At 39.6% G+C, this 25,242-nt stretch overlaps 1 protein-coding gene across 6 annotated transcripts in view; it reads left to right on the top strand.

Moving 5' to 3' along the window:
- Window positions 1-25,242, top strand: part of npas2 (neuronal PAS domain protein 2) — a 35,651-nt gene that overhangs the window by 8,892 nt on the left and 1,517 nt on the right. The window contains exons 1-21 of one of the 6 annotated variants that reach the window (XM_034890643.1): window positions 4,576-4,980; window positions 10,654-10,845; window positions 12,607-12,663; window positions 13,719-13,873; window positions 14,037-14,128; window positions 14,529-14,618; window positions 15,040-15,160; window positions 16,818-16,931; window positions 17,493-17,617; window positions 18,656-18,738; window positions 18,859-18,965; window positions 19,060-19,207; window positions 19,350-19,434; window positions 19,534-19,660; window positions 21,543-21,637; window positions 21,752-21,838; window positions 22,178-22,369; window positions 23,080-23,280; window positions 23,469-23,638; window positions 23,924-24,016; window positions 24,150-24,336. In XM_034890643.1, coding sequence (XP_034746534.1) covers window positions 10,790-10,845; window positions 12,607-12,663; window positions 13,719-13,873; window positions 14,037-14,128; window positions 14,529-14,618; window positions 15,040-15,160; window positions 16,818-16,931; window positions 17,493-17,617; window positions 18,656-18,738; window positions 18,859-18,965; window positions 19,060-19,207; window positions 19,350-19,434; window positions 19,534-19,660; window positions 21,543-21,637; window positions 21,752-21,838; window positions 22,178-22,369; window positions 23,080-23,280; window positions 23,469-23,638; window positions 23,924-24,016; window positions 24,150-24,336 — 2,385 coding nt within the window. In that variant the 5' untranslated portion in view covers window positions 4,576-4,980; window positions 10,654-10,789. Of the gene's footprint in view, window positions 1-4,575; window positions 4,981-10,653; window positions 10,846-12,606; window positions 12,664-13,718; window positions 13,874-14,036; window positions 14,129-14,528; window positions 14,619-15,039; window positions 15,161-16,817; window positions 16,932-17,492; window positions 17,618-18,655; window positions 18,739-18,858; window positions 18,966-19,059; window positions 19,208-19,349; window positions 19,435-19,533; window positions 19,661-21,539; window positions 21,638-21,751; window positions 21,839-22,177; window positions 22,370-23,079; window positions 23,281-23,468; window positions 23,639-23,923; window positions 24,017-24,149; window positions 24,337-25,242 lie in introns of those variants that run through there. The other 5 variants (XM_034890644.1, XM_034890641.1, XM_034890642.1 and 2 more) reach the window with 5 other exon arrangements.

The following is a 25,242-nucleotide window of genomic DNA, read 5'->3' as shown; positions in this document are numbered from 1 at the left end:
CCCCCCCCCCTCTCAAGTCTAAGCTGTCCAATACAAATAAAGGCCTGAAATGTATCGCTGCAGTGCACAGTGTGATATAATGAAAAAACAAAAGCTTACAGTGAGAAAGGTTGCCTGCCACTTTATTTTTATTAATTAGATTTACAAATGGGCTTCTGAAGTGGGCATTAAAAATCTCCTGGACCTGAAGAAGACGGAAACCAGCGACTTGATGGACATAGCTGCCTTGGTTGGGGAATAGTAGACACAACACACTGTTACCATGGGAACAAAGAGCGAACAGCAGTGCCACAGTCTAATTAATGACAAGTCAGTGCTTCAGCTGAGTACCAGTATTACAGATGCAGCTCAAAGTAATGTGGTTTAGTGTCTAAGTAATTATTTAAATCACTGATTTAAAGGCAAGCAGGCTGGACAAAGGTGGAGGATGTAAAGAACCCAACGCTGAACATGTATAATGTAGTAAGGCCTGCTTATGAGCACTAAATGTCATCTCATCATCCAATAGCATGACCTAAATAAAAGAGCAGAACTAATCTCTATGTAGGCGGATGGTGAATAATGCAGTAAGAAGTGGGAGATCTTTATGAATGTTAGATGTCTTACACTTGTTGGTTGCTGGCATGGCAACAATTTAGTTTGAATGATGTATATCATCACTCCGGCGTTGTTGACTTACCTTATCGTATAGTTTTGTGCATACAGTGTGTAAGCTACCATACGACCGAGTAGATGACACCGATTTTTAGATGTTTTTTGAACATCATTTAATGTAAACAGCCTTGATTAGTTGACTTTGTCATGTTACATAACAAGTAGCAGCTGTTCCTGCATTAACATCCTATTACACCTTTTAAAATTAGTATTAGACATCACTTTAGAGGTACTACATATTCATTAGGTGAGCTATTTATGTAACTAGACAAAGAGCCTATAGCCATGCATATGAGGCTGCACTTTGCTTTGAGCTAAATATCAGCATGCTAACATGCTTGTGCTTAACAGTGTTCACGATGCTTTCTATCTTAGCTTAGTTTGCTAATAATTGCTAAATATCACCAAACACAAAGTACAGCTGAGGCTGATGGGAATGTCATTTAATTTATATATCATGTATATGAAACTATTTGACCACTTACATTTTTTAACCTGATGATGGCACTAGACGAAAAGTCATTTTGGCACATTTCACTAACTATTACAATTTTATTATTTTATTTATTTTAAAATGAATCTTCTTTATGGCTGGGCAAGTGTCATGTATACACTATGCATTACTGCTACTGTTGGGAAGGAATCCTAAACTGAAGCATGTTTTTGCCTTTATTGTCCCTTTTAGTAAAGTTTGCTATAAAGCAATCAAAGACTAGACAGGTTGGTAAATACAAGTGTGCTGTGTCCAGTTTATTGACATCCTGTTCCATGATTTCTGGATGTTGAAGGTCACACTTTTTAGACTGTTAACCTCTCATCAACCAATGGAGCAACTTTTCAAGAAAAAAAAACAACAAATTTCCATACTTTCATGTCAGCTTTTGGTTTTCAAGATCTGACAGCAAAATAAACCAAGTCAGATCTCTCTATCTGGCTTCTAACTTAATGCATCCTCACATTTGATGTTATGTATGTTATGATGGTAATATTTTTATACGAGTTTACATGCTTCTGAGTTTCAAAATATTTAAGTTTTTATTTATTAGATGAAACTATACCCACTTTAACATCAGCATTTTATGTCAGAATAGAGTAAAGGAGACATTAATGAGAGCAACGTTTTACTGATTTTGTTCTTCTTGTTTCCGCTCTTCTGCACGTGTAAAACTTCTGGATTGCTCTGGTTATTTTGCTGTTGAGATATGGGTTTGTTGTTGATAATAATTACGCAAGGGAATGTACGGCAGTGTAGTAGAATTTTCTTATAATAACTGAGGTGTTAAGAAAACATAAGGGTGCATTAAATGTAATTAATTATTAATAAAACAAATAAATCTGCAAACACTGGTTTATGTTATGTAACAAACCAATTTGCTTGTTAGTTTCAATGTACCTGTATGTAAAGAAAAATCTTTATTACTCATAATCAGCATTTAACTCTGAGGGCACCAAATGATACCACAACCAAGGACATGACTAAGTGATGTTTGGCTGGGTTGCCTCTGAGAGTAGAAAAAGTGTAAATAGTAACCCTTTTGACACTTGTCGCAGGCACCGGCACATGCACGGGGAGTAACACCACTGTCGATGATTGAATGGAATATTTTGATTCCAGGTATTGGCTTACACTGGCTGACAGCGTATTTTATGTAGTGGCTTTTCACGGGTGAAGTCACCACTACCATATACTTGATGTTTGATTTTTTGACAACTCCTTTCCAGACAACGTCCACCTGACTTTCATGTCTTTCACACATGAAAGAAACTGGGACAACCAGTGTGATCACACAGTGGGAGCTCCACACAGAAAGGGCCTGCGTTTGGAAGTGAATGTGGCCAATGTAGTGGGGGGGGGGGGGGGGGGGGGGGGGGGGGGGGGGGGGGGGGGGGGGGGGGGGGGGGGGGGGGGGGGGGGGGGGGGGGGGGCTCAGTGTTGCCTGGTAGCCTGGTAGCCAGCTCAGACTCCCTGGACCAACACTGAAGCTCCTTTATCTGTACGATTGGCCTTTATCACACTTTATCAATTTATACTGATGCTTCTTGCTATTGCACTCTTGCATCTCCTTTTAAACAGCGAATGTCTAATACATGACCAATAAAGGATTATCTTGTTATCTTATCTAAAGATCATCTACTATTAGGGAAACTCTCTATGCAACCTAAACATCCAGATTCAAAAGTTATGGAAGATGTGAGATTATTTCACAGATGGCGGCATCAAAGTTGAAGTTCAAAGTGTCTAACATACAGCATTAAGATCCTGACAAAAGTACACCTTTTCTTATCAGAAGTTTGTCAGACATAACTAAGTCAATACAAGCCAGAGGGGAAAATCTTTTTAGTGGGATTATCAAGATGTACAAACAGTTTAGCAGGTGGGGTCCTGGCGGATCAATGTCTTGAGAGTTAGAGCATGAACAGTGATGTTTGAATCAGACTCTGGACCCTTGTTACATGTCAACCCTTACACTCATGCACACCAAAACTTTGATGATTCAGACTGGCAAAAGACTTACACTGTCCTAGATTGCAATCGCATCTGTTCAGATTTTGTTCTTTTATCAGTAAAAACACCGGATCACATTCTGGTCTGTCATAAAACGTAAAAATAACAAAATAGCCTTGTAATTAACGTCTTCCATTTACCTATTGAAAATCAGTTATCACAGCCAAATGATGGCCGGCTTTAGTTACTCAAAGACAACTTTTGTGAGGATTTGTCTACAACCAACTCTGTAGACTCTGTGCAAACTAAACATTTAACCGCGGAATGACTACCTTATTGATTAATTATGACATTGAAATACTGATAGGGTTGTTTAGAGTCTAAAGCAACTTCTTATTATATGTTACTATATGGGGGGGGGGGGCAAGACGCAGTGGATATGACACGTGCCTTAGGTGTGGGAGACCTGGGTTCGATTCCCAATGTGTCCCTGAGCAAGACTCTTAACCCAGCAATTGTTGGGTTGCTTTGGATAAAAGCGTCTGCTAAATGACATATAATGTATTGTGATAACAAAATAGTGTCCTGGAAAGTGAACAGGCTGTCTTACAACCAGACAGGCCAATCTTCACTGTCTTGCATGCAGAGGATACACCATTGCCCCTCTACATGTGATTGGCCTTCATTCTGTAGACCAATGTTTCCCAAACTTAGGGTCGGGACCCAAGATGGGTCGCAGACCCGTTTTATTGGGTCGCCAATTGGCAGAGTAAAATGCATATCAATCTTATGTGAATGAGCAATCTTTTTTGCACCACTGGTTTGTTCAGCTCAAATGCTGGGGGGGGGGGGGTTCTCTCTAGGGGATAAGAAAATGAGTTGAAAAAGGGATGAGACACAGAATGGAGAATAGAGACCTTTTCTGTTTTTGTTTACTTTTATAGTGGAATAAATATACTTCATAAACATTTAAATTTATGGTTTGTTCCGTCTTTTGTCCACAGTTTAAAAATGTAGATGTTACAATGATTCATGGCGTATTTTTGTAATTATGGGTCCCGGAGAGACACCAAATTTCTATTTCTATTATTAATATTTCTATTAAAGTTTGGGAACCACTGCTGTAGACTGACAGTATCTGACAGGCCAATTCATGGACATTTCTCATCGTGTCAGTGTGATCCTTACTTTTACGAGTTTCCTTCACACCGGGCTGTTTGTGCTGGGTAGATGTGGGCCAAGCCTAATAGATTACAGGTAGCCTATGTAAAAGCTACTCATGCTTCCATGGTTGAGTGGTATTAGGCTACACTTCAGACCGTACCACTCACACACCCAAAGTTGCACACACATAGGCTACACATATGGATCATTCTCCCTCAGAGTGTTCCAAATGACATTTAGTGGGGATACTGTTTTACATTTAGCACGTGTCAAAGATTACAAACAGCCCCCTCCGCCTGCTCCCTAGGTTTCTCTCGGCTGCGTTGCTTATGCCGCCGTCGTTAGCCGAGTATTGAGCTACCAGCTGACCTACTTTCTCTGGTCCTGTTTACAAGCCAGTGCCAGCGGAGGATGTGGAGTACAGTGCCTGGAAAATAGACGAGCACAGCCCGCAACTAGCAAACACCACACATGGGAAATTTGCTCGTGTGTTGATATATTGGGACTGCCAAAGCAACAGACTCGCCCGCCGGCGATTAATAGCAGCACGTTATTAACTTAGGCGCTGTTATGCAATTTAACGCTTTCCGTGCTGCCTCCAGGTCAGTCAAAAACTGTAGTTGTGCTCAAGCTCGCTTTGCTTTAGTTAAATAAAATGACGACATGGATTAAAGTTATTTGTGGATTTGTATATAGGCTGGATACCCGTTTTCAAGGTACGTGAGATTTAATTAAAGCCTACAGTTTTGCGTCACGAGTGCAAAATGTTTTCATATTGCCGCCAGTCAAGTACCATTTCTAACATCAAAGTTCACGAGTGACCTTTCAAAATGAAAGGAGAAGTGGTCTGCTGCGTGATTAGCCCCTCTCAGCTGGTCAAGATGTTCTTTAGACCCAGACTGCGAAGGCCGAAGATATATTTGATCAGATATTCCATTCGTGTATAGTTAACGTTATACCCAGCGCAGGCTGATTTCATGTTTACAGATCACAGCCATCAAGTGCTCTGGTTACAAGGTTGATATAACCTATCTTTCCCCCTGTTATTGAACTACTGCTGATGACATCCATGGTCAACACTAAAGGGATTTTCGTCATTTTATGCTCAAAGACGTCAAATAGCAAAATGTTAAATGTCACAGGAAAAGAAATCCTTAAATAATTTCTCAGCAGGATTAGGTCAGGCTGATGTTACCCAACATGGCAGCTTTAAGTCTACTGGAGTTCACATTTCTCGGACTAACCCAGTTTTCCTATTAACAGGCCATTTTGAGCTTCTCATTTGCAGTTAAAATGTTTATTTTGTTTTTTTGTAGAAAGAGATTTCTTCCGTGTGACCCTGGGATGAAGTTTGGCCAAATTAGGCTAATTATTTACTACATAGTGGAAGTATGGGGGTCATTGAGTGGACTCATTGGCGTTCAGATGTGTAGCTTGTTATGTCATAGCTGTGTAACCAATAGAAGTATTTCCTGATTCCTTATAACATAACAGCAGGTATTCCAACAGAAACTGAACAATATGTCCTTACATGTTATTTGAACTTAAATAGATTTTTAAACCTTTTTGTCGTTGAATTTTTATTTATCTGCGCTGCATGAAGATTTTTATATAAGTGAATATGCTTATAAGCAAATGACCGGCCGATACATTTGTGATCACATAGATGTATAACATTGGTGAGGTTATCAAGTTTGTACCTGTATTTTAATATTTAATCATATTATTGGGAAATGAAGCAAATTACTTAGGGGTCATTTGTTATGAGTAGGATTTCGGATTATATGCAACGTGAGATAGTAACACATGTCAAACCAAACACATTTTAAGTTTGACTGAAACTAGCGTGTCCAGGCCCAGTTAACGTTTACCTGACCACTCAAAACCAGATGCTGGTTCAGGTGGTCAGGCACTGTTAACTCTTACGCAAGTAGACAGTAGCAGTCACTACCCCAGAGTCTGCTGCAGGTGGATTAGCAACATTTTAAAGTAATCTATCATCATAAGAGCAGCACAACTCTGTGGGCTCTCCAGCTGGAAAACCACAATATTTTTTTAGCAATGTTGTCGGTTCTCAGAAAGCTGACAGATAGCCTTTTTCTCACGAGCTGTCTATTACCTGATACATTTTCTTGTGTGTGTGTGAGCAGGTTAAACATTAACATGATAATCCCTCTAAAAGGGTCCTGAAAGGGTCTAAACACTTTACAAACTTCTTTTTTTTACTTTAGCCATCAAGACTCTAATCTCCTCCCTCGAGCCCCCATCTTCACGTATCACTGGCATGCATTACCCTCGTTGTCTGATATGTCCATTTATGTATTTGTGCCCCAGAGAATATGTCAAAGTAATTCCACTGGTATTGGTCGTGTGGCTATCTATCTATCTATCTATCTATCTATCTATCTATCTATCTATCTATCTATCTATCTATCTATCTATCTATCTATCTATCTATCTATCTTGATAATTTTTGCTATCACTTAATAGTCAAAAGGACCTGTGGCATTTCAGGTTTTACATGATCAGGAAATTGGAAATAGCTGCCAATGAATGACATTGTTAGGGATTCTGTATTGATATTGATATATATTCTGATTTATAGTGATAAGGTTTCTGTTTGCAGCAGATCCATCTTAACTATAAAAATAAACACCAAACAATTCAAGTCGATTCATCTCATTGATTAAGAAATCCAGTCCTGCTCCTGGATTTGCCACATTGCCTATACCTATCATCAACTATACCAGTGATATTAAGTGGGTCTTACAGGACTTGTGAGTGGTAAAATAAATTATTGGCATTACACAGTGCTTTTCCAGTAGATGCAAATGGAAAAAGTAGTTTTTGGGGGTCTTACATTAGATTAAAGATAAACTGCAATGTTGTATGAATTACCTTGTAAACATCCTCTATGTTAGCATAATTGGGTCATAAGACTGGGTTTCAGTGCAATGGGCTAAGCTGTCTGTGTGATACCGTGGGTCAGATCTGAATATAGTGCTCAGTATGGAGAGGCTGTGCACCAAATGAAAGTATGTGCATGCCACCCCTATGGGAAAATCTATATTGAATCACATGTGGCAGAAAATTGTTGCAGCTGCAATCCATACATGCTGCAGCTGACAGGCTAGCTTGCCACACCCCAATCCCTCAAACTAACAGGAATTTTATCTTTGACAGCTCTACGGAAAAGTCTGCTGTCCTGATCTTTCAGTACTACAAGTCATTATTGTTACCGATTAATGTTACAGATTGCATTCAAAAACAACCGTGTGCTCGAGGGGACATTTTCTAAAATTAATTAAGAGCCACGCACAGGTGGTGTTAATCTGTACATGAGGATGTGACGGATAAGGTGACATGATGTTTAAAGACCAGCACCAGTATGTGCATGAAACTCAAAACAAAAGTGAAAAGATGTTATTTTTAGTTTTAGTTTTTATTTAATCTTCAGCAGCGAGCTGAAGCTGTTAGTGTCTGGAGGTGGCAACATTAAAAATACCGGAAGTTACATTTAAAATCTGCAGAGTGCTAGTGCTGTTTGCCTCAGGAAACATAGTGTACAGTTAATTAAATACACAAAGGGACGACATTGTATACCACAACAAGCTTTAGGGTGAGGTGTGAGGTCCAATTGTGGCAGCAGGGTTTTTTCCTGCATTAAACTTTTAAAATGAAACCAATGAAACCTACACTTTCAAGAAAAACACTGTTACTCTTACATTGTGTTTCCTCTTTGGTACAATGATCGATGCTATAATAAGTATTAGTTGTCAGAGTAATAGTTTCCATCCCTTTTATAACCTGTTTATGTACAGAGTTTATTCATGGACTTGAATTTCAGTGTACAGACGTCTGTCATGAGTTCAGGTTGCTGGTTAAAGTCTTTAAATACCCCCGGAGTGTAACAGTTGTGTTTAAGATGTTTGTAACTTTGCAAGGTGTGGTGTAACCGCAACGCATTATGAGAATGCAGGCTAGGTCAGGTTTTGTTTTACACCGCGTTGCAGAGTGAAGACGTAAACATTAAAGCTGCATACGGTGATTCTTGAAGCACCCAAAGTGGCATTTTTTGGGGTCTGTTTTCCAAATAGACATTTTCACAGTAGTTTAAATTGAATTATCAGCATTCAATAATTTGTTTTATATTGCTTATATATAATATTTGGCCATTCTTGTTTTAGTAAACCTGCACCTCAGGCAAAAGTTTAACATTTTGTTACTGTATCAACATTTGAGGTTGAGCTGTAACTCTAATAATCTGTCTCAACCGTCATTTGGTAATAGATGAAGACTGCAATGACCTTAATGCAGAAGGTATGTCTCCGTTTAGGCATTAGTGTTTCCCCCAGCAATAGCAAATGTTTTTTTTCTTGGTGATCTTAAAAAGAATGTCATGATCAATTTGGCAAACATTAAAATCTTAATGGCCCGATTAAATAATAGCTTGAATTGCCTGTAACCATTTAGAACTTCACTCTCTGCAGTCTAGCATCCATGAGTGCAAAGTTTCTCCCTGCTGCTTTCTTTTCTAATGGGGTTGTGTGCATTTGTGTGTGTTTGTGTGGACATGGGAGGAAAGGAGTAGATGTTGCTTTGTTTAAATTAATTAAGACTCTAATGGAATGTTGTGTTTCAATTCAATTGGTTGTTGCAATTGTGCAAGTCTAAGTAGCTAAGACTGAAGGTGCGGGGACAGCATTGGCATGCCAACTAAATAACAGTTAAAGTATGGACAATATAAAACACTTTAAGATGTTAAGGTAAAGACAGCAGTCACGATTCAAGATTGCTGACTTGAACTAGGAGACGGGGCGGAAAACTGTGTGCCCATCCACGCCACTTCCTGCTTAAAACGACATCCTGTCAGTTAAAAGTAAATCCCATTTTGCTATTAGCTGTATGTGAAGAGCATCTATTGAAGAAATGAATGCTTGCTGCTTGCACGCTAAAAATCTCAGGAATGTCTACTTTTGATTTCTTTAGATTCAAAGCTGTATCTGACCCATTTAATTCTGGTGTGTAACAGAGACCATCTGGATTAACATTCACACTCAAGTTACAGTAATGAAGTAATTAAGCAACCAAAAAGAAAATTTTGCAAAATATTAAATGGGCCTGCTCAACAGGACCCTGGGAGGATTTTATAGTGAAGCACTTACATTTAGCGTGGGAAGTAGAGGGTTTGTGATGTGACAAAAGGGGAGCAACTCTGAAACAGTGATGCTACTATCTGTTGAATCAAAAGTGAGAACAAGTAACGTACTGTATGTGCATGAACAAAGTCCCAAATTGTAAAATGTGAGATTTCCTTGTTTTTTTTTTATCAGCAGTCACAAAGGGAAAGAAATCCCTGTGCTGATTTAAATCCCTTTGCCTGTTGTAAACCAACCAATGAGGTTCTAAAATCAGCTGGCTGTTTGATTCCTGCTTTTCTGCACATCCTTTCATCCATTAGCTATATGTGCTCCTCCTTTAGAGGGTTGTGGGTAGGAAGGGGTTCACAGTGCTGCCACATAGACAACCATTCCCTGCATACAGTTGGATGTTCATATATGCAATGGGAGTAGAGAAGAATATTGAAACCTCAGATAATACCTATATTTTAGTACTCTTTTTTTTCCATTAGAAAAGGGCATAGGACTCAGCACTCTGAAGTGCATGATTCATTTTTTTCGGTTTTGTTTTGAGTAGTTAATTAGTAATGATTGCACTACATCAATCTTAACAAAGTATTCCTCCTCTGACAATGTGTCTCATTTTGATTAGAAATTACGGAAAATGTATTAATAGCAGTTTCCCCTGAGGCTCCTTGTGTACATCACTGAATTCCCATCACCCATCCACTGTAATAATAACCTGGCTATAATTGATTGATTATAATATAATGTCAAATATTTTGAGATGCTAATGCCGTTTCATTGCAGCCGACCTAGGCTCTACAGTGTGTGAGTTCTTAGTTTGGTTTATGATAGAGGTGTCCGGTCTTTGTTATACAGAGGATGTGAAGGAGGTGGCTTTTACACTCTCTCTCTCTCTCTTTTTAATGCTGGGTTATCAAAAAAGGTTTCTGCCTCAGACATTTTTCTAGGTCAGGGGAGCTCCTACTGTGCAGAAACACTTTTTAGTGATGATTTACTGTACCCATGTAGTACCTGAAGATTGCTCATGCACTTTACATTGCATTATGAATGGTTTTCAGCAAAACACATTAAGTCCTCCTAGTAAAAAAGGACAGATATTTTTTCACGGATGAATGGAGGATCTTTCTGTATTTTCCTTAAAGAAAGTTCCAAAGAAAATACTTTCTAACGTTACACAATTTTCTTTACTCAACAAAATGGCCACTTACAGGATGCTGTAATCAGTTTTGTCTGTTTCCACAGGATTTGGTGTATCTTTGGTGGACTCGAGGAGGTCGTGGATAACTGGTCCACGGTAGTTTTCTTTCCAAAAGAGTGTTCAGACAAGGTCAGCACGGATGGGACTTGAGGAAAGGTCTGGTTGGGAAAAGGAGTGAGTATGGACAACCTTTCCGACTTTGGGGGCACCTGTCCATCCACCTGCAGGGAATGGGAGTGAGTATCAAAACTAGTCAACTCACTTTGTGATCATTGTATTTTTGCTGCATATACAGTACATTATATACACATTCTATATTTCGCAAATAGTTCTCCATTTCTCACAGTACCTAGTCTGTGAAATTGAACCTATCATTGCTTGCCTGTTTCACGCTCTGGCCACACCAATAGCACACATCACTGTGTGTGTGTAAAAATGAAACAAAGGATCATACCTGATTAAGGATGCATATTTGTTCTATTCAATTGTATTCATACAGCCCAAAATCATGAATCATAAATTTGCCTCAGGAGGTTTAACAATCTGGACAGCATTCTCTATACTTAGACCCTTCAGGGGGTCCTTTCACCCTTTTAGGTTCAGATAAGGAAAAACACCCGCCCAAAGAACCCTTTAATTAGGAAAGAAACAAACATATCAGTATATTTATATTTTCTACTTAATTGATCCCCAGGATCTTAAAACACACTACACAGGCCTGAAATACACACACATGCACAAATGGAGAGATATCAGAGTGAGGGGTCTGCAACTGCTGGACAGTAATTTAGCACATGGTATCTCTAGCCACTACTACCATGTAAGTATTGAATTATTGCAATTAATAAATAAAAGCTTGAAACATTGCAATCTGTAAATGCTATATGTACAGAGTTCTATGCAGGCCTGAAACTAAAACCTGACCAAGAAGCTATATTTTGGCTTTCTTTTTTTTAAAATCCATTACCGATCATTAGCAGGCCAGGCTAATGCTATTCTATTGCATTCTTCTTGTTACTTGCAACACATGGCATGCCGTTAATGCAGACAACTGGCACAGTAAAAGAGAAAACGAGAGAGATTTCTTAATAGATTAATTAGAAAATTACCAAACCCAACCCCACTCTAAAGCCTTAGACAACAAAACACTCTGAACCTGTCGCTCACCCAACAGAACAAAGTGTCATGTTCAGGAAGCAGAAGTCTGATGGCACTCCTTCAAACTGCTTATCTGTGGCTGTAGTAATATCCACATAGTAACTTGCTCTTGGCCACAACCAGGTTAAAGTCTTACTTGAATGAGGATGTTTATGTATACCTCTCATGCTTTATGACTCTATAATTACGTCTAATGCCCTTGTTGAACTTGTTACAGTATATTAAAGTCCACACTTGGCGTTCTGGCCTCAGATAGTAAATATCTGCTACGATACCACTGGCTGCTGGCTTAGCTCTGTCTCCGCTCCCTGACAAAGCAGAAGGCATCATACATAAAATGTGATTCCGCCATATTTCTTGATTTTGTCAAACTGCGTTAGCCTGACAGCATGAACCAAAAATAGAGGAGGACGTTTACATGCCACGGTGACCTGTTAAATGCAGGGGGGGGGGCAAGGCACTTAAGCTGCGTTACCGGGTTACTCGAACAGAATCATGGGGTTAACAGTAAATTGAACATAGATGTAGCCACAGTGAATGTTTACCGCCTGAATTGTTCTGACTCGCAGAAGACATTTACTGGTATTGTGCAGGCTGGCTTCCTGTTACACAGTCATGGCTTACCGGGACACTTGAACAGAACAGAGTCATCGTTAATATTATTAGTAACATGTAGTTTTCCTACTATGACCAGTCAAAACGTCTTCTGTGAAAAAAGGCCTGTTGTAAAAGGGTCAACAACGTATCATGACAAAATGTAAATATGCCAGGGTAACGTCTGATGACTCTGTTAAATCATCACAGAAACTACACTAACCTTGTACCCCTCTGTTTTCCAGCACCAACAGCTGCGTGGACGATTTAATGGACGAAGATGAGAAAGACAGGGCAAAAAGGTACTCAGTCTTTTCGCATATGTCTTTCAGTTTGGACTTGTATCTGAACATGTAGTACGTTATATGTATTATAGCTGTAAGTTTTCCTTTGAGTAAAAATGTAACGCTAAAAATATGTTAAACATTAGCAGTTAAAAAATAACTACTTTTATAGGATGAGAGCTGAAAAACATGTTAATCAAATTTACTACTTATTTCTCAGTTTTCACATTTGTTGAAAGGAAGCAGGAGCAAGAGGTGACAAAAAAGTAATCCTAACTTTTTCCTGATTATGTCTAGCTTTGAATCTAAAGTTATGCTCGGATTAAATTTAATTTTCATGGAACAATAATGAGACACTGAAGCTTCAAGGTTCTTTTAAAATGATGAACTACCTCAAAGGATGCATGTTTTGTTTTCCATTCCCAACACTTGAGAGCAGAGAGAGAAGGTACATATTGATTTAGTATAGTTGTAACTAAATTCATTAAAACGTCCTTGCTCTGTACTTATATTTGACATTGGTGTTCTGATATACTACTATAGTTTTTTTTTCATGCATAAAATCAAAAATGCCATCTTTTGTATGATTGCTGACTCTTGCGGAAGCTATTTCAAATGTCTAAGTCTTTCCTTGAATCCACTGAAAGCCTCAATATTTAAAGAGCCATCTCAAATCACAAACTTAATCCTTTCTTATATTATGCTGCATTAATCTCTTTCGGGCACAGAGGATGTCCAAAGCAAGCTGACTGACACACAGCTTTAAGTTGCTAAGGCTAAAGTGATAGCAAAGAGTTGCTTACCTACACACATTTAACAGCTAAAGCTCGCTTACATTGTGTGTCTGCTGCTTGATGTGCAGCAGGTAGCGCACACTGGCTTAATCAGCATGTTCACTGGAAACGGAACCAAGGAATGTCATCAGTGAATGTGTGGGTCGTGTGTCCGAAGCAGTGAGCTTAAAGAAGCTAAACTGCTCCGTCAAACTGCAGAGTTGGTTAATGATTCTCTGTGGGTTCCCTACGAGCGACCACTTTCACACTACGATTGTTGTCCTGTGTTGACTGATGTAGGGCCTCTCGTAACAAATCGGAAAAGAAAAGAAGAGACCAATTCAATGTGCTCATCAAGGAGCTGTGCACCATGCTGCAGAGTCAAGGCCATCCGCGCAAGATGGACAAGTCCACCATACTGCAGAGAACTATCGACTTCCTGCAGAAACAGAAAGGTATGGAAATCAAACGTAGTCTATATACAAGCATGTATTCTTCCTATTGTTTCTGATTCAGACTTTATATATACATATACATATATATATATATATATAACTTAATATTTCTTACTACACTTCTTCTCATTAGTTTATTACACGTAATCCTTGTCTTTTTCAGACATCACTGCACAGAACGAAACTTGTGATGTGAGGCAGGACTGGAAGCCTTCGTTCCTCAGTAATGAAGAGTTTACTCAGCTTATGCTGGAGGTAAAGCTCAGGAGGATGTGTTTGTGGAATGGCCCAAGTCGATTAAGCTCCGACATTGATTAATATTGCTAATAAAAAAAGAAGAAAAACGAAGGAAACACTCTCTTTAAAATGCCTACGGAGAGCTCGGCATGATGAGAATTGAATTTCCAGCTGAATTATATTTTCACCGCTGTTAAAGTTGACACCATAGTGTTTATCTAAAAGCAGTGATAGAAATGTAAGAAGTGTAGGAGGAGTAGAGGAAGCACTTAGAGGCAAATAGGGCACAACAAACGTAATGCATGTAACTACCACAGATTATGACATGTGAAAATATACGGGTGCAATTTTGTCATCTATGCCTTCACACCTCATAACCTCATTGTCTAAAGTGCCCAATTTCTCCCTTTTCTTACAGGCCCTAGATGGTTTCTTGGTTGCATTAACCACAGATGGCAACATCATATACGTATCTGACAGTGTGTCTTCACTCATTGGCCATTTACCGGTAAGTGAAGAAGCTGGAAAAAAAAAGAGTTATTTTTCTCTCGCTAACACTGCATTGTTTTGTTGTTGTCTTTTTATAAAATATAAATGGCTGCTGCTTGATTAGAAACAGACCAATTACAGGTTTACAGAGATTAATTGGGCAATATTTGACTTGCAATGAGAAATTGATATCTGCTATTTACCTGATCTGGTCTAGGATATTTAGACATTTATGATTGCTTTAATACTTATTTCATTTTTGTTCCCGAAACTCATTTTCAAGTGATAGTTTGAATACATAGTAATTCCTGTTTATTAATGAAAACAAAAAAATACTAGGTCATAAATCGAGATACCCTCCAGTGTGTCATGATTATGTCACTTGTAACGCTACATTGTTGCAAATGACTGACCATCGCACATCTATCCTTTTGCACCAGTCAGATATGGTGGACCAAAATATCTTAAATTTTCTCCCGGAGCGAGAACACGGGGAGGTGTATAAGCTGCTATCATCCCACATGCTGATGACTGACCCCATTGCTGTTGACTTCCTTGACAGTGAGTATCCTACCGGAGAGCGTCTCTGCACGAGTCTGAGCTCCTGTTGCTTTCCAACACTATGTTGTCGAGTTCTTTTTAAAACTCTTTAAATATAGAGCAAGTTGTTGAATTGGGGTCTAAAGTTTATTGGATTGCTGATTAGTGGATCTATGATTAGCCTTTTTTGCTAATAATAGGTGCTAGCTTAGTATCATAGTTAAGACTTTAAATCTGGGTCTCAAGACACTGACCTTAATCCTGTGTTACTATTGGGCTTTACTCAGAAAGGGAGGGGGTGAGTCGTGTCTCCCTCTGTACTTAGAACCCTAACTAGCAAGCCTACATAGCAATAGCAAAAAAAAAGGAATTACAGTTGTTGCAGCAGTACAATAGAAACAAGATGAATAAATACAGTTAAGTATAGAAAGTAGCAGAAATAAATAATCAGAGGTAAATGAACTAAACTACAATAGAATAAACAAATGTGAATCTTAACTGGTTTCACAATTCGATTTAATAACGATTATCCTGTCAACGATTCGACTCGATTCAATATCATGATGCGTCACCCCCCTAATATTACTATATATTACTACACAGGGTTCTTCAACAAATTCAAGCAGTCAGATATGTATGAACTCCCCTTTTTATTGTATATAAAAAATATACACAAGTAACTGAAGACAAATGCCATACTAATGCGGCAGTGGTGCTGGTGGGAATAATAGCAGCAGAGTCAACAGGTCTATGTAAACAGTGTACACCAGACTTATATAATTTTATGATATGGTTTAGTAATGGTACTTTATAATAATCAGTCAAGCAGTACAGCTGAGGGACAATAGAGAGGGAGAGGTGAGTGGTTGGGATGGACCACACACTGTTGAGAAATGGCTGTGTGCCTTGTTCCCGCTGCTGTTGTACACTCAATTATCTCTTTGGCACATTTCAAAGGGTAAGACATCCATCTGTTGTCTTTCTTGCATGAGAAGGATTGCCTGGCTTTCAGGCAAAATCATTGCTCATTTGCTGTAAAAACATATACTGAATCATGTGAATGTGAACAAGATGTGATTTTTTTAACCATTGACTGAATTTACATTAAAGACATCTTCAAGTGGCCTGTCCACTTAAAAGCTTTTAGATGTTTGAGCTTCTGTGGAATAATCACCTGCCTGGAGCAGATTATGCACCCTTCCATTGTACATTCGGAGAAAATTCAAATCCTTGTTGAGGTCAAAGTGTTCCATTAGTAACTTTCTCCATTAGAGAGCGGCTGAAGCTTAAAGTGCATTTGCTATGTATGCTGTCAAACCATAAATCTGCTTTGTTAACTCTCCCAATAGATGTACGAAATGCATTAATGACTATTACATTTTACATAAGCATTATGCCATAGCCCTTTAGTTGATGTAAACCCTCTTTTAATAGCGAACATCATCTATTGTCAGATCTGTTGAACTATAATGAATACATTTTACCTTCTTATCTTTTCTGTAGCGTAGAAATTAAATGTTAGTTCTTTCTTTCCACAATCCAGATCTTTAACTACTGTGCCATTCGTGTCATACAAAAAAACACAGAAATTATCAAGAAGCACCTCATTAACAGACAATTTGTTATAAAGATGCTGTTTTATGAATAGGTTGTTAACCTTAAAAATACTGTTTTTCAGGTGACACACATATTGAATTTTGCTGTCATCTAGCCAGAGGTAAAATTGACCCAAAGGAGCCGCCTGTATACGAGTATGTCAAGTTTGTTGGAGATTTCAAGTTTCATAACAGTGGTAAGGCTTTTTAATTTCTCCTTGTTTTAAAGCTTTAGTGCATAACTTTTTGACAGTAATGAACGTTCGTTACATTCAAACCATTGCCAAATTTGTTGCTATAAAGCTAATCAAGGCTATAGGCTTAAAAAAACTCTCTGTATTTCTCAGTATGGCTATGTTCTGAAGATTGTGTCATTTGACAAGGATTATTACCTCTTCTGAAAAGTCAATCATTTTTTGTTTAATCCTCCGTGTCCTCTGTGGCTAATAGCAACTGCGTGGAGGAGGGATGGGGGGCGAAGGTGCGATCACGGAAGGCTTGTATCATGTGGACGAGCCAACAGTGTTGTTGTCAATAATTAGAATTCCTCATAGAGGAGATAGAAATTACGCACTATAGCTTTAAAAACTTCTAGTAAGATTCAGTAAAATGTGTGTAACTTAAATGCAGTTAAGATCTATAAATCCTCTTTACTTTGCGTTAATACACACAAACTGAATTTGACAAAAGTAAAATTAAGATGGATGTCACAACCAACTGTGTTTCCCCCCCCCCCCCACCCGTCTTCTGTCACATAGTGCCTACATCTTGTAACGGGCTGGATCTGACGTTACCAAGAAGCCTCGCTGCCTCGCAGTCATTGCTGGAGGAGCAGGTCTGCCTCATTGCTACTGTACGATTAGTCACTCCACAGTTTCTAAAGGTAAGACCAGCCAGGATCTTAAATCTTGTGCCTTTCCTTCTCATCTTGTCTTGCTTGTGTGTGGTGTCATTACTCTCAAAAAGAATAAAACGGTTTGAGGGATCTCCCATTTTGATCCAAGCTAACTCCCATCGTGTCAAGGACTCTCTGGAGTTGTCTTTTTGCACACTGTGTACTTTCCAACTGATTACGTCAAGCGTCTGATCCCAAAGGTGCTCTCTGAGGTCAAATCTGGACACTTGGCAAGTTGTTGAAGTAAAGTCCTGTAACCTCTCTAAGATCTTGTAATGTCGAGATCAACTCAGATCACAGCAACAGTTTTATACTAACCCCTACCGTACCCAAATAAATAAAAGGAAAGTGAGATGAAGCTAGGGGTCCAAAAAAATGGTCTTTTTTCTCATGCCTTTTTTCTGCCTTTTGAACGTGCTGGAGCTCAGAGAGCAAAAGTGCCAGAAGAACCAGATTTATTGAACAGGCTTCAACTCTCCCCCCTCTCTCTCCCCCGTCTGATTTGCCAGATGGAATGAACTGTAACGCTGAAGTCTGGACCATATGACACATGGAATATTTTCCCCCTCAGATTCGCAGACAAGTCTAAGAGAAATCCACTGCAAATACTGGTTTTAACCTGTTTTTTGGAAGCCTACGCATATGTCTCACAACTTCTCCCACATACTTCTTTCAGTTTATAATATACTTGAATGTTTAATGACCCAGCTAGGTTCAGAACATGCAGACTGTTTTACCGTGATGCAAACAAATATGATTACGGTACGTGTCAACTAAATTGTCAGGCACTTTTGGCAAATGCTTGACATTAAAGTAGCAATACATACTGTACATTTCTGAGGTATCAGTTTGGCTGTGATGAATAAACAAAGTTGGCGATTTTGAAAACAAAACAAAACATGAGGGAAAACTTAACATTAGTAGCTGAATTCTGTGGATTACCTAGGCAAAAATAAAACAATTGTAATTCCCTACGTTGCTGTGAAATCCCAATAGTGACTTTCTCACTCTATTATTTTTGCTTAGGATTTGTGTAATGTGGAAGATCCTTGTGATGAATTCACATCCAGACACAGCCTTGAATGGAAGTTCCTGTTTTTAGATCACAGGTAAAAGATTTGAATGCTTCCATCTCGTATCAATCAGCAGTGTATCTTTTTTAAAAAAAAAATTTTAAATTTCTTTTATCAAGAATATTTCTTTCATACATTCTTCTTTTTTGGTTCCAGGGCTTCACCAATCATCGGATATTTACCTTTTGAGGTCCTTGGAACCTCTGGCTATGATTACTATCATGTGGACGACTTGGAGCGTATAGCTCAGTGTCATAAGCAGCGTAAGTGACTCTGTTGCTTCTCTCTTATCAGCCATCCTGCCCACCATCAGATCCAGGAAAAACAGGTTTACATTCTTTTTTCCCCTCTCCACAGTAATGCAGTTTGGAAAGGGTAAATCCTGCTACTATCGCTTCCTGACCAAAGGTCAGCAGTGGATTTGGTTGCAGACTCACTACTACATCACGTACCACCAGTGGAACTCCAAACCGGAGTTCATTGTCTGCACTCACACTGTTGTCAGGTAAGCCTGATTGTTGCACCTTGGGGTACTCCTTTGGGATGTGCTGTAAAATAAAATTTAAAAAAACAATGTGGTGAGATCAAGGTTAGTTAGTTAGTAGATATATGCGTGGCAAACACACTGTTTCTGTGTTGTTTTTCAGTTACGCTGAAGTGCGAGCTGAAAGGAGGAGAGCGTTTAGCTTTGAAGAACTGTCTCCACCTGAGATAGCGCCCTCCTCAGTGAAGGTAAGTGCCCTTTTACATACCGTATGCGGCGATTACAAGGTCAGTCTTTATTTCAGCCTAGATCTGATCCTTGGTGTTGAACATCACTCTGTGCTCCAGGCTCAGGAGCTGTACTTGGACATCTGCTCCACACTGGACCCTCCGCGGGACAGAGACAGCGATGCACGTTCGGTATCCTCCCACAGCTCGCGCAAGTCCTCCCACACAGCGATGTCAGACTCTGCATGTGAGTCATCCTCTGCTTCTTAAAGGGCTAACTCACTCAACAGCAATTCAATATGTACGGAATATCCTGCTCCTATATGGCTGGAGGAACAGTTATTTAAATGTAGCTTAAAACAAAATGGAACTGATGAGAAATAATCAAGGATAAACCTTTCCAAGGCTTTAAATAATCTCCTCCTCCAAGTCCAGCTGTTGTTGACTGCAGCATCAATGACAACATTAAGGCGTTCATTGGGTAAAAATAATAGAGATGTTCCTTTTTTTTATATATATATATATTTTTTAAATAAAATCATTTGAATAGATTCAAACTTGACCAATCCTACAGCTGATCTGTTAAGACTGTGTGAGTGGAGGTGAAAACTGCTATAACTACGCAGACCAGAAGTCAATAAAACACCTACCTTAAAGTGCCCATATTATGAAAAAAAACAACTTATTTTATGTTACGTTATGTTATTTAGTGTCTCTGGTTCTTCCACACACACATAATCTTGAAAAGAAAACTCTCCATGCTGTTTTGAGTGAGATACGGTTTCTGAATGTCCTCTGCCTTCAGTCTCCAGGTAAGCTGCTCAAAATCTGAATCTCCACGTCACTAGCTGAGACGAGGGGGCTAACCGTAGCACATGCTAGTGCTAGCATGCTAGCTCATTCTCAATGGCTAAAATACTGCTACAACACCCACTAGTTTACCATAATCTACAAAAGAACTACTTCCTGTCCCTGTTCTGTCCACAAGCGTCCCTCGTCTCGAAGAATACTCCCACCTAATCCTGCCTTGTACTGACCAAAGTTGAAGAAAGAGTTATCTAGCTCCCAACAAAGATAGTAAGATGTCTCACTCTGTAGCTAAAACAGAGACCTAAACACACAGGGTGGTAACAGGATCTGCAGCAATGTGCAGCACAACAAAAATATGTAAAAAAAAAAAAAATGAAACCATGGAAACCTATTCTGGTACAACCTTAAAATTTAATTATGAACCTGAAAATGAGCATAATATGGGCGCATTAATAAATGCGGGTGACAATGCATCTGTGATGAAATGTTTCCGAGGCTTACGTTAGTGTGGCCCGCTGGTTTGAGCCTCCGCTCTCTCTGACTTTAGCTGCTCTTCCACCCACCGGCTGAACTGTTAAAACACTTCACTTCCATCTGCGTGTTTCTAAACAATATGCACTGGCAGTGGCAGACTCATTACAGCTGCTGCTGTTGTCTTCCCACACATATTATACACTTGCGCTATTTCCAATGACACATTCATAAAACTGTATCCGTCAGAAAGATAGCCAGTAGATGGTTTTTCTTTTCTTCTACGTCGGCTACGATTAAAAGAATTAAATAAAAAGCATTCCCTGAAAAACATCACTGTTTATTGGTATAAGCCAGAGGCGGAATGAGGTGGCAATCAATGGCTAGTGAATCAGCAGTTTTGTTATAAAACCAGAAAGGACATGCATAATAAAAGCTGATGTTGGAAGAATTTACAATCCCCCTTTTAAAAAAACGCTATGTTGATTGAAGTTTAATTAAAATCACGTTTGATTATTTGTTTTTTCGTCCAAATAATATAAATAATGTATGTGTATCATCACGACAAAGAGCACAAGGACAGTACGGCACTGTTTTTTTGTATTACGTTATCTTTGAGATAATTGAATACAAACAAAATGTGTGATTGAATGACCGACCAGCACAGCACTGATGGCGGAATGATTGACAGATTAAAACATGTTAAGGAAATTGTAACATCAAGATTTGAAATGTATCTCAACTTTGTTATGGTTATGAGCTGTCATTTGATAGAAAACCTGTGTTAATGACCTCACTATACAATATTGAAGTGTGTGTTTAGAAGTGACCTGTCTCTCTTGCAGCAGCTAACTCCTACACAGAGGCCTGCACACCATCATGGCAGTCTGCTTCCATTGGGAAAGAGAAGACATCTGCCAGACTGCAGCCTAGAAGGTCAAAGGTCAGTTTCCAACGTTATGTGTAACATGGTCAGTGGGAAACAAGTGCACGAAGTTGACACAATATCATGCCACAGGTTGTGCTTAGTTGTAAAACTTTGTCATTTTCCCTGTAGAATTCGGCACAAAGACAAAATTCCTTTGACCTCGTTCCCCAACCAAGCCTCCCCCTTTCTCCTACCTGCAGCAAGCACTCTGCAACGGTTAGTGGTTAGACTTCTCCTCCTGCCTGTCGCAATGCTCTTCTCTGTTTGTGTTCAATATCTTATATATCTGCTGTACATGTTGCGTTGTGTGTGCCTCCAGTGCTTCCAGGCCCAGTTATTAGATTGTTATAAAAACAATCAAAACACACGAACAAACAAATGCAAACAAACTAAGCAATTTCACGGAAAAAGTGGGAGCAATCACAATTATGTGACTCATGCTGTTTGATTAACTCCTCATATGCTACGTTTACTGAAAAAAACAAGAAAAAAACCCCACTGCCAGGCTTTTCTCATGTCTCATCCAAACTGCTCTTTTGGATCATGTGTTTGCAGCAGCAGCAGCCGCCGCCGCCGCCGCCGCCGTCATCGTCGGCCATGTATCCGCTGCAGCGGCCGCAGCTCTGTGTAATGAGCCAGCTGAAGGAACAGCTGGAGGAGAGAACACGCATTCTGCAAGCAGACATTAAGACGCAGCAGCAGGAGCTGCACGACATCAAGGAGAAGCTTCAACTCGCTAATCTCCAGGTAACACTCCTACAAAGATTAAAGAAGCAACAACAACAACAACAAACTACCCATGGCACGCAACAATAAATTTGGCTAAAAAAATAAATAAAATAGATAGCCACAGACTTCAATCCAGACATAAATCTGGATCTCTCACTCCGACATCTCTCCATTTAGTGCATGTATAGGTACTGAGCATGTGTGTGTAGTTCAGACCTGTGTGTAAAAAACAACAGACTGTAAAATTGTAATTTCCCCTTGCGGGATTAATAAAGTATACATTATTAAAATTATTAGGCGTTTACGTATCAGCTGTTAAGGACAGTCAACATCATAATAATGTTGACTGTCCACAGTAATCCACAGTAATGGTGGAAGGGCCCCACCAAGAGGCCAGCACAAACCAGTTCAGCCACAAGTACTTTCTGACCTTCATGACCCCAGGACACACATTATCGTGCAACAGATTAACAGTTAAAGTAAACCGGAACTGACTCGCCGTTCCTTTTTGCCATTGTTACCTCACGTACATATGAATACATCTAATGATTTACATACATACTGCTGTGATTTAACAGTATAAACACCAAATAGAATAAAGGAGGATATGCAGAATAGCATTTGAGCCATATTTTTTTGGAGGTATCTTCAATGGAATTTATAAGAAAAAAAAAAAAAATCAAGTAAATGAAGGATAGTTAAATATTTCCTATTTATGTGTGTGCAAGATGTTGTTACAGCAGCCTGTCCACAATGACTTTGGCCAGGCCCAGCAGCAGCAGCAGCAGCAGGGCTCGGGCAGGCCCGCCCCCCAAAGCCAGTCAGGGGTGATGAGGCAGCTCTCAGGCCACCCTAAACCACCGTCCTGTGGGGCCCACAGTTCATCCCCTCACTCACTCCTGACCGAGAACAGCTCACCCTCGACGCAGGTACAGAGCCTCACAAGTGGGAAATCAAAATCGGAAAGTGTCAGAATGTTATGGATTCTGATGTTAATATCAGTCATTTATTGATATATTTATAGCTATAAAGATCACAACAACAGGTGGCAGGGCTCCATAGTTTTTACATGCTGCGTGTGTGTGTGTGTGTGTGTGTTTCCTTCGTTCCATGTTAGGTCCAGCAGAGACAGGCACAGTCGGTGAGCGTGCCCATGCAGACAAACACGAGCGTGTCGATGCCCTTCTACAGCAACCCCATGATGTTCTCCCAGACCAACACGAGGTCTCTGCAGGATGCAAACCAAAGACAGACAGACAGCGAGTTCAACCAAGAGGGACAACTACGGTGAGAGACAAATATTTTTCACATCATGAAAGTGTGAAACTCAGCCACACGGACCAACAGGCGACATTGGCAGTATGGCCGACAGTATGGAAGGGTACTAATATGCAGTCAGTTTTAAGAATAGTACACAGTACAAATCCTGGATGTATAAAAAAAAAACCTGGATGGAATGGATCAAATTCTGACAGTTAAACGTTTTTTTTGCGGGGGTTGTGACGCTCGGCCCACTTCCTGGAGGCCTTGGTACAATTTGAGTTCTTCCAGTAACAGATTTTATCTCTGCAGCATGCTCCTCAACCAGCCGATGCAGACGCTGGTTCCCACAAGCAGTGTCACCACGCAGCCTTCCCAGTGCAACATGGGCATCTCCCAAACCATGTGAGAACTGTTCAATTACACTGCGCACACACACACACACACACACACACACACACACATACACATACCCCTGTCTGTTTGCGTGGTGCCATTTCATACAGTGCCTAAGTTCTTCGTTGTGCCCTCCAAACAGATACACCTTGGAGCAGCAGATCATTGCCCCTTCATTCTCCATGCAACAGGTCAACTGCAACGCCGTCCTGGTGCCGTCCTTCACGTCTCCCATTGTGATCCCACACAACAGTTTCATCACAAACCAGTCCCAGTCAGCCTACCACTCTCAGCCTCAGGCTTCTCAGCAGCCCCAGCAGTTCTTTCAGGTACCACGTCCATCTGCTTGTGTCCAGATGCTTCACTTTAAATGTACACTGTGTGTAAATTGGTTTCTGGACTACGAGTAATATGCCATGGCTTTTTGCTTGCTTAGTGTAATTACCCAAAGCTTTTATATTTACTGATTTATGATAATTATAGGCATTACACTGCTTCTGAATCCCTAGTTACCACAGCAACAAGCTACTGTGTTAATTCTACTGTTACTTGCGATCATTCTAAAACCTCGGCTTTGGGGCGAAGCTGGGATGCAGTCTAAAATTCATTAGGTCAGATAAAGTATTTCTGCGGACTTGTTTATTATCTTTTTCCAAAAGGGGCAGCATAAGTCACTAACCTACAATAGATAAATAATGTTAATCTACCTGAAAAACAGTTCTAGAGTTGCTTCCCTAAATGCTTCTACACACCAAAGAAAATGTTGCATCAGTTTTAAAGAGTCAGTGTGGAGTCACATCTGAGATCAAAGATGCTTTAGTCTCTGACATGATCCCTTTTGCTTTTATTAAATATCGTTTAAGTCACAAGAGACTGTACAAAAATAATACACAATATACAGTGGCTCGCATAAGTTTACACATCCATACTAGAGAAGATTAAAAAAGAGGAATAAAAAAAATCTTTTGGAAATTAATCTTAATGCCTTAATTAAAAAAGATGTAGGGAAATCTAACCTTTGAAGACACCAATTTTCCTCGTGAATGAATTATGTATTGTATATAAATAAATGTTCTTCTTTAAAATACAGAGGGCATTAGTATACACACCCCTATGTTAAATTCCCATAGAGGCAGGCACATTTCTATTTTTAAAGGCCAGTTATTACATGGATCCAGGATACTATGCATTCTGATAATGTTCCCTTGGCCAATGGAATTAAAATAGCCCCCCCC

The sequence above is a fragment of the Etheostoma cragini genome, chromosome 13 (assembly GCF_013103735.1).
Source record: "Etheostoma cragini isolate CJK2018 chromosome 13, CSU_Ecrag_1.0, whole genome shotgun sequence".
Taxonomy (NCBI): Eukaryota; Metazoa; Chordata; class Actinopteri; order Perciformes; family Percidae; genus Etheostoma; species Etheostoma cragini.
Note: the sequence above shows the minus strand (reverse complement) of the source record. Positions and strands in the feature narration are given on the sequence as shown.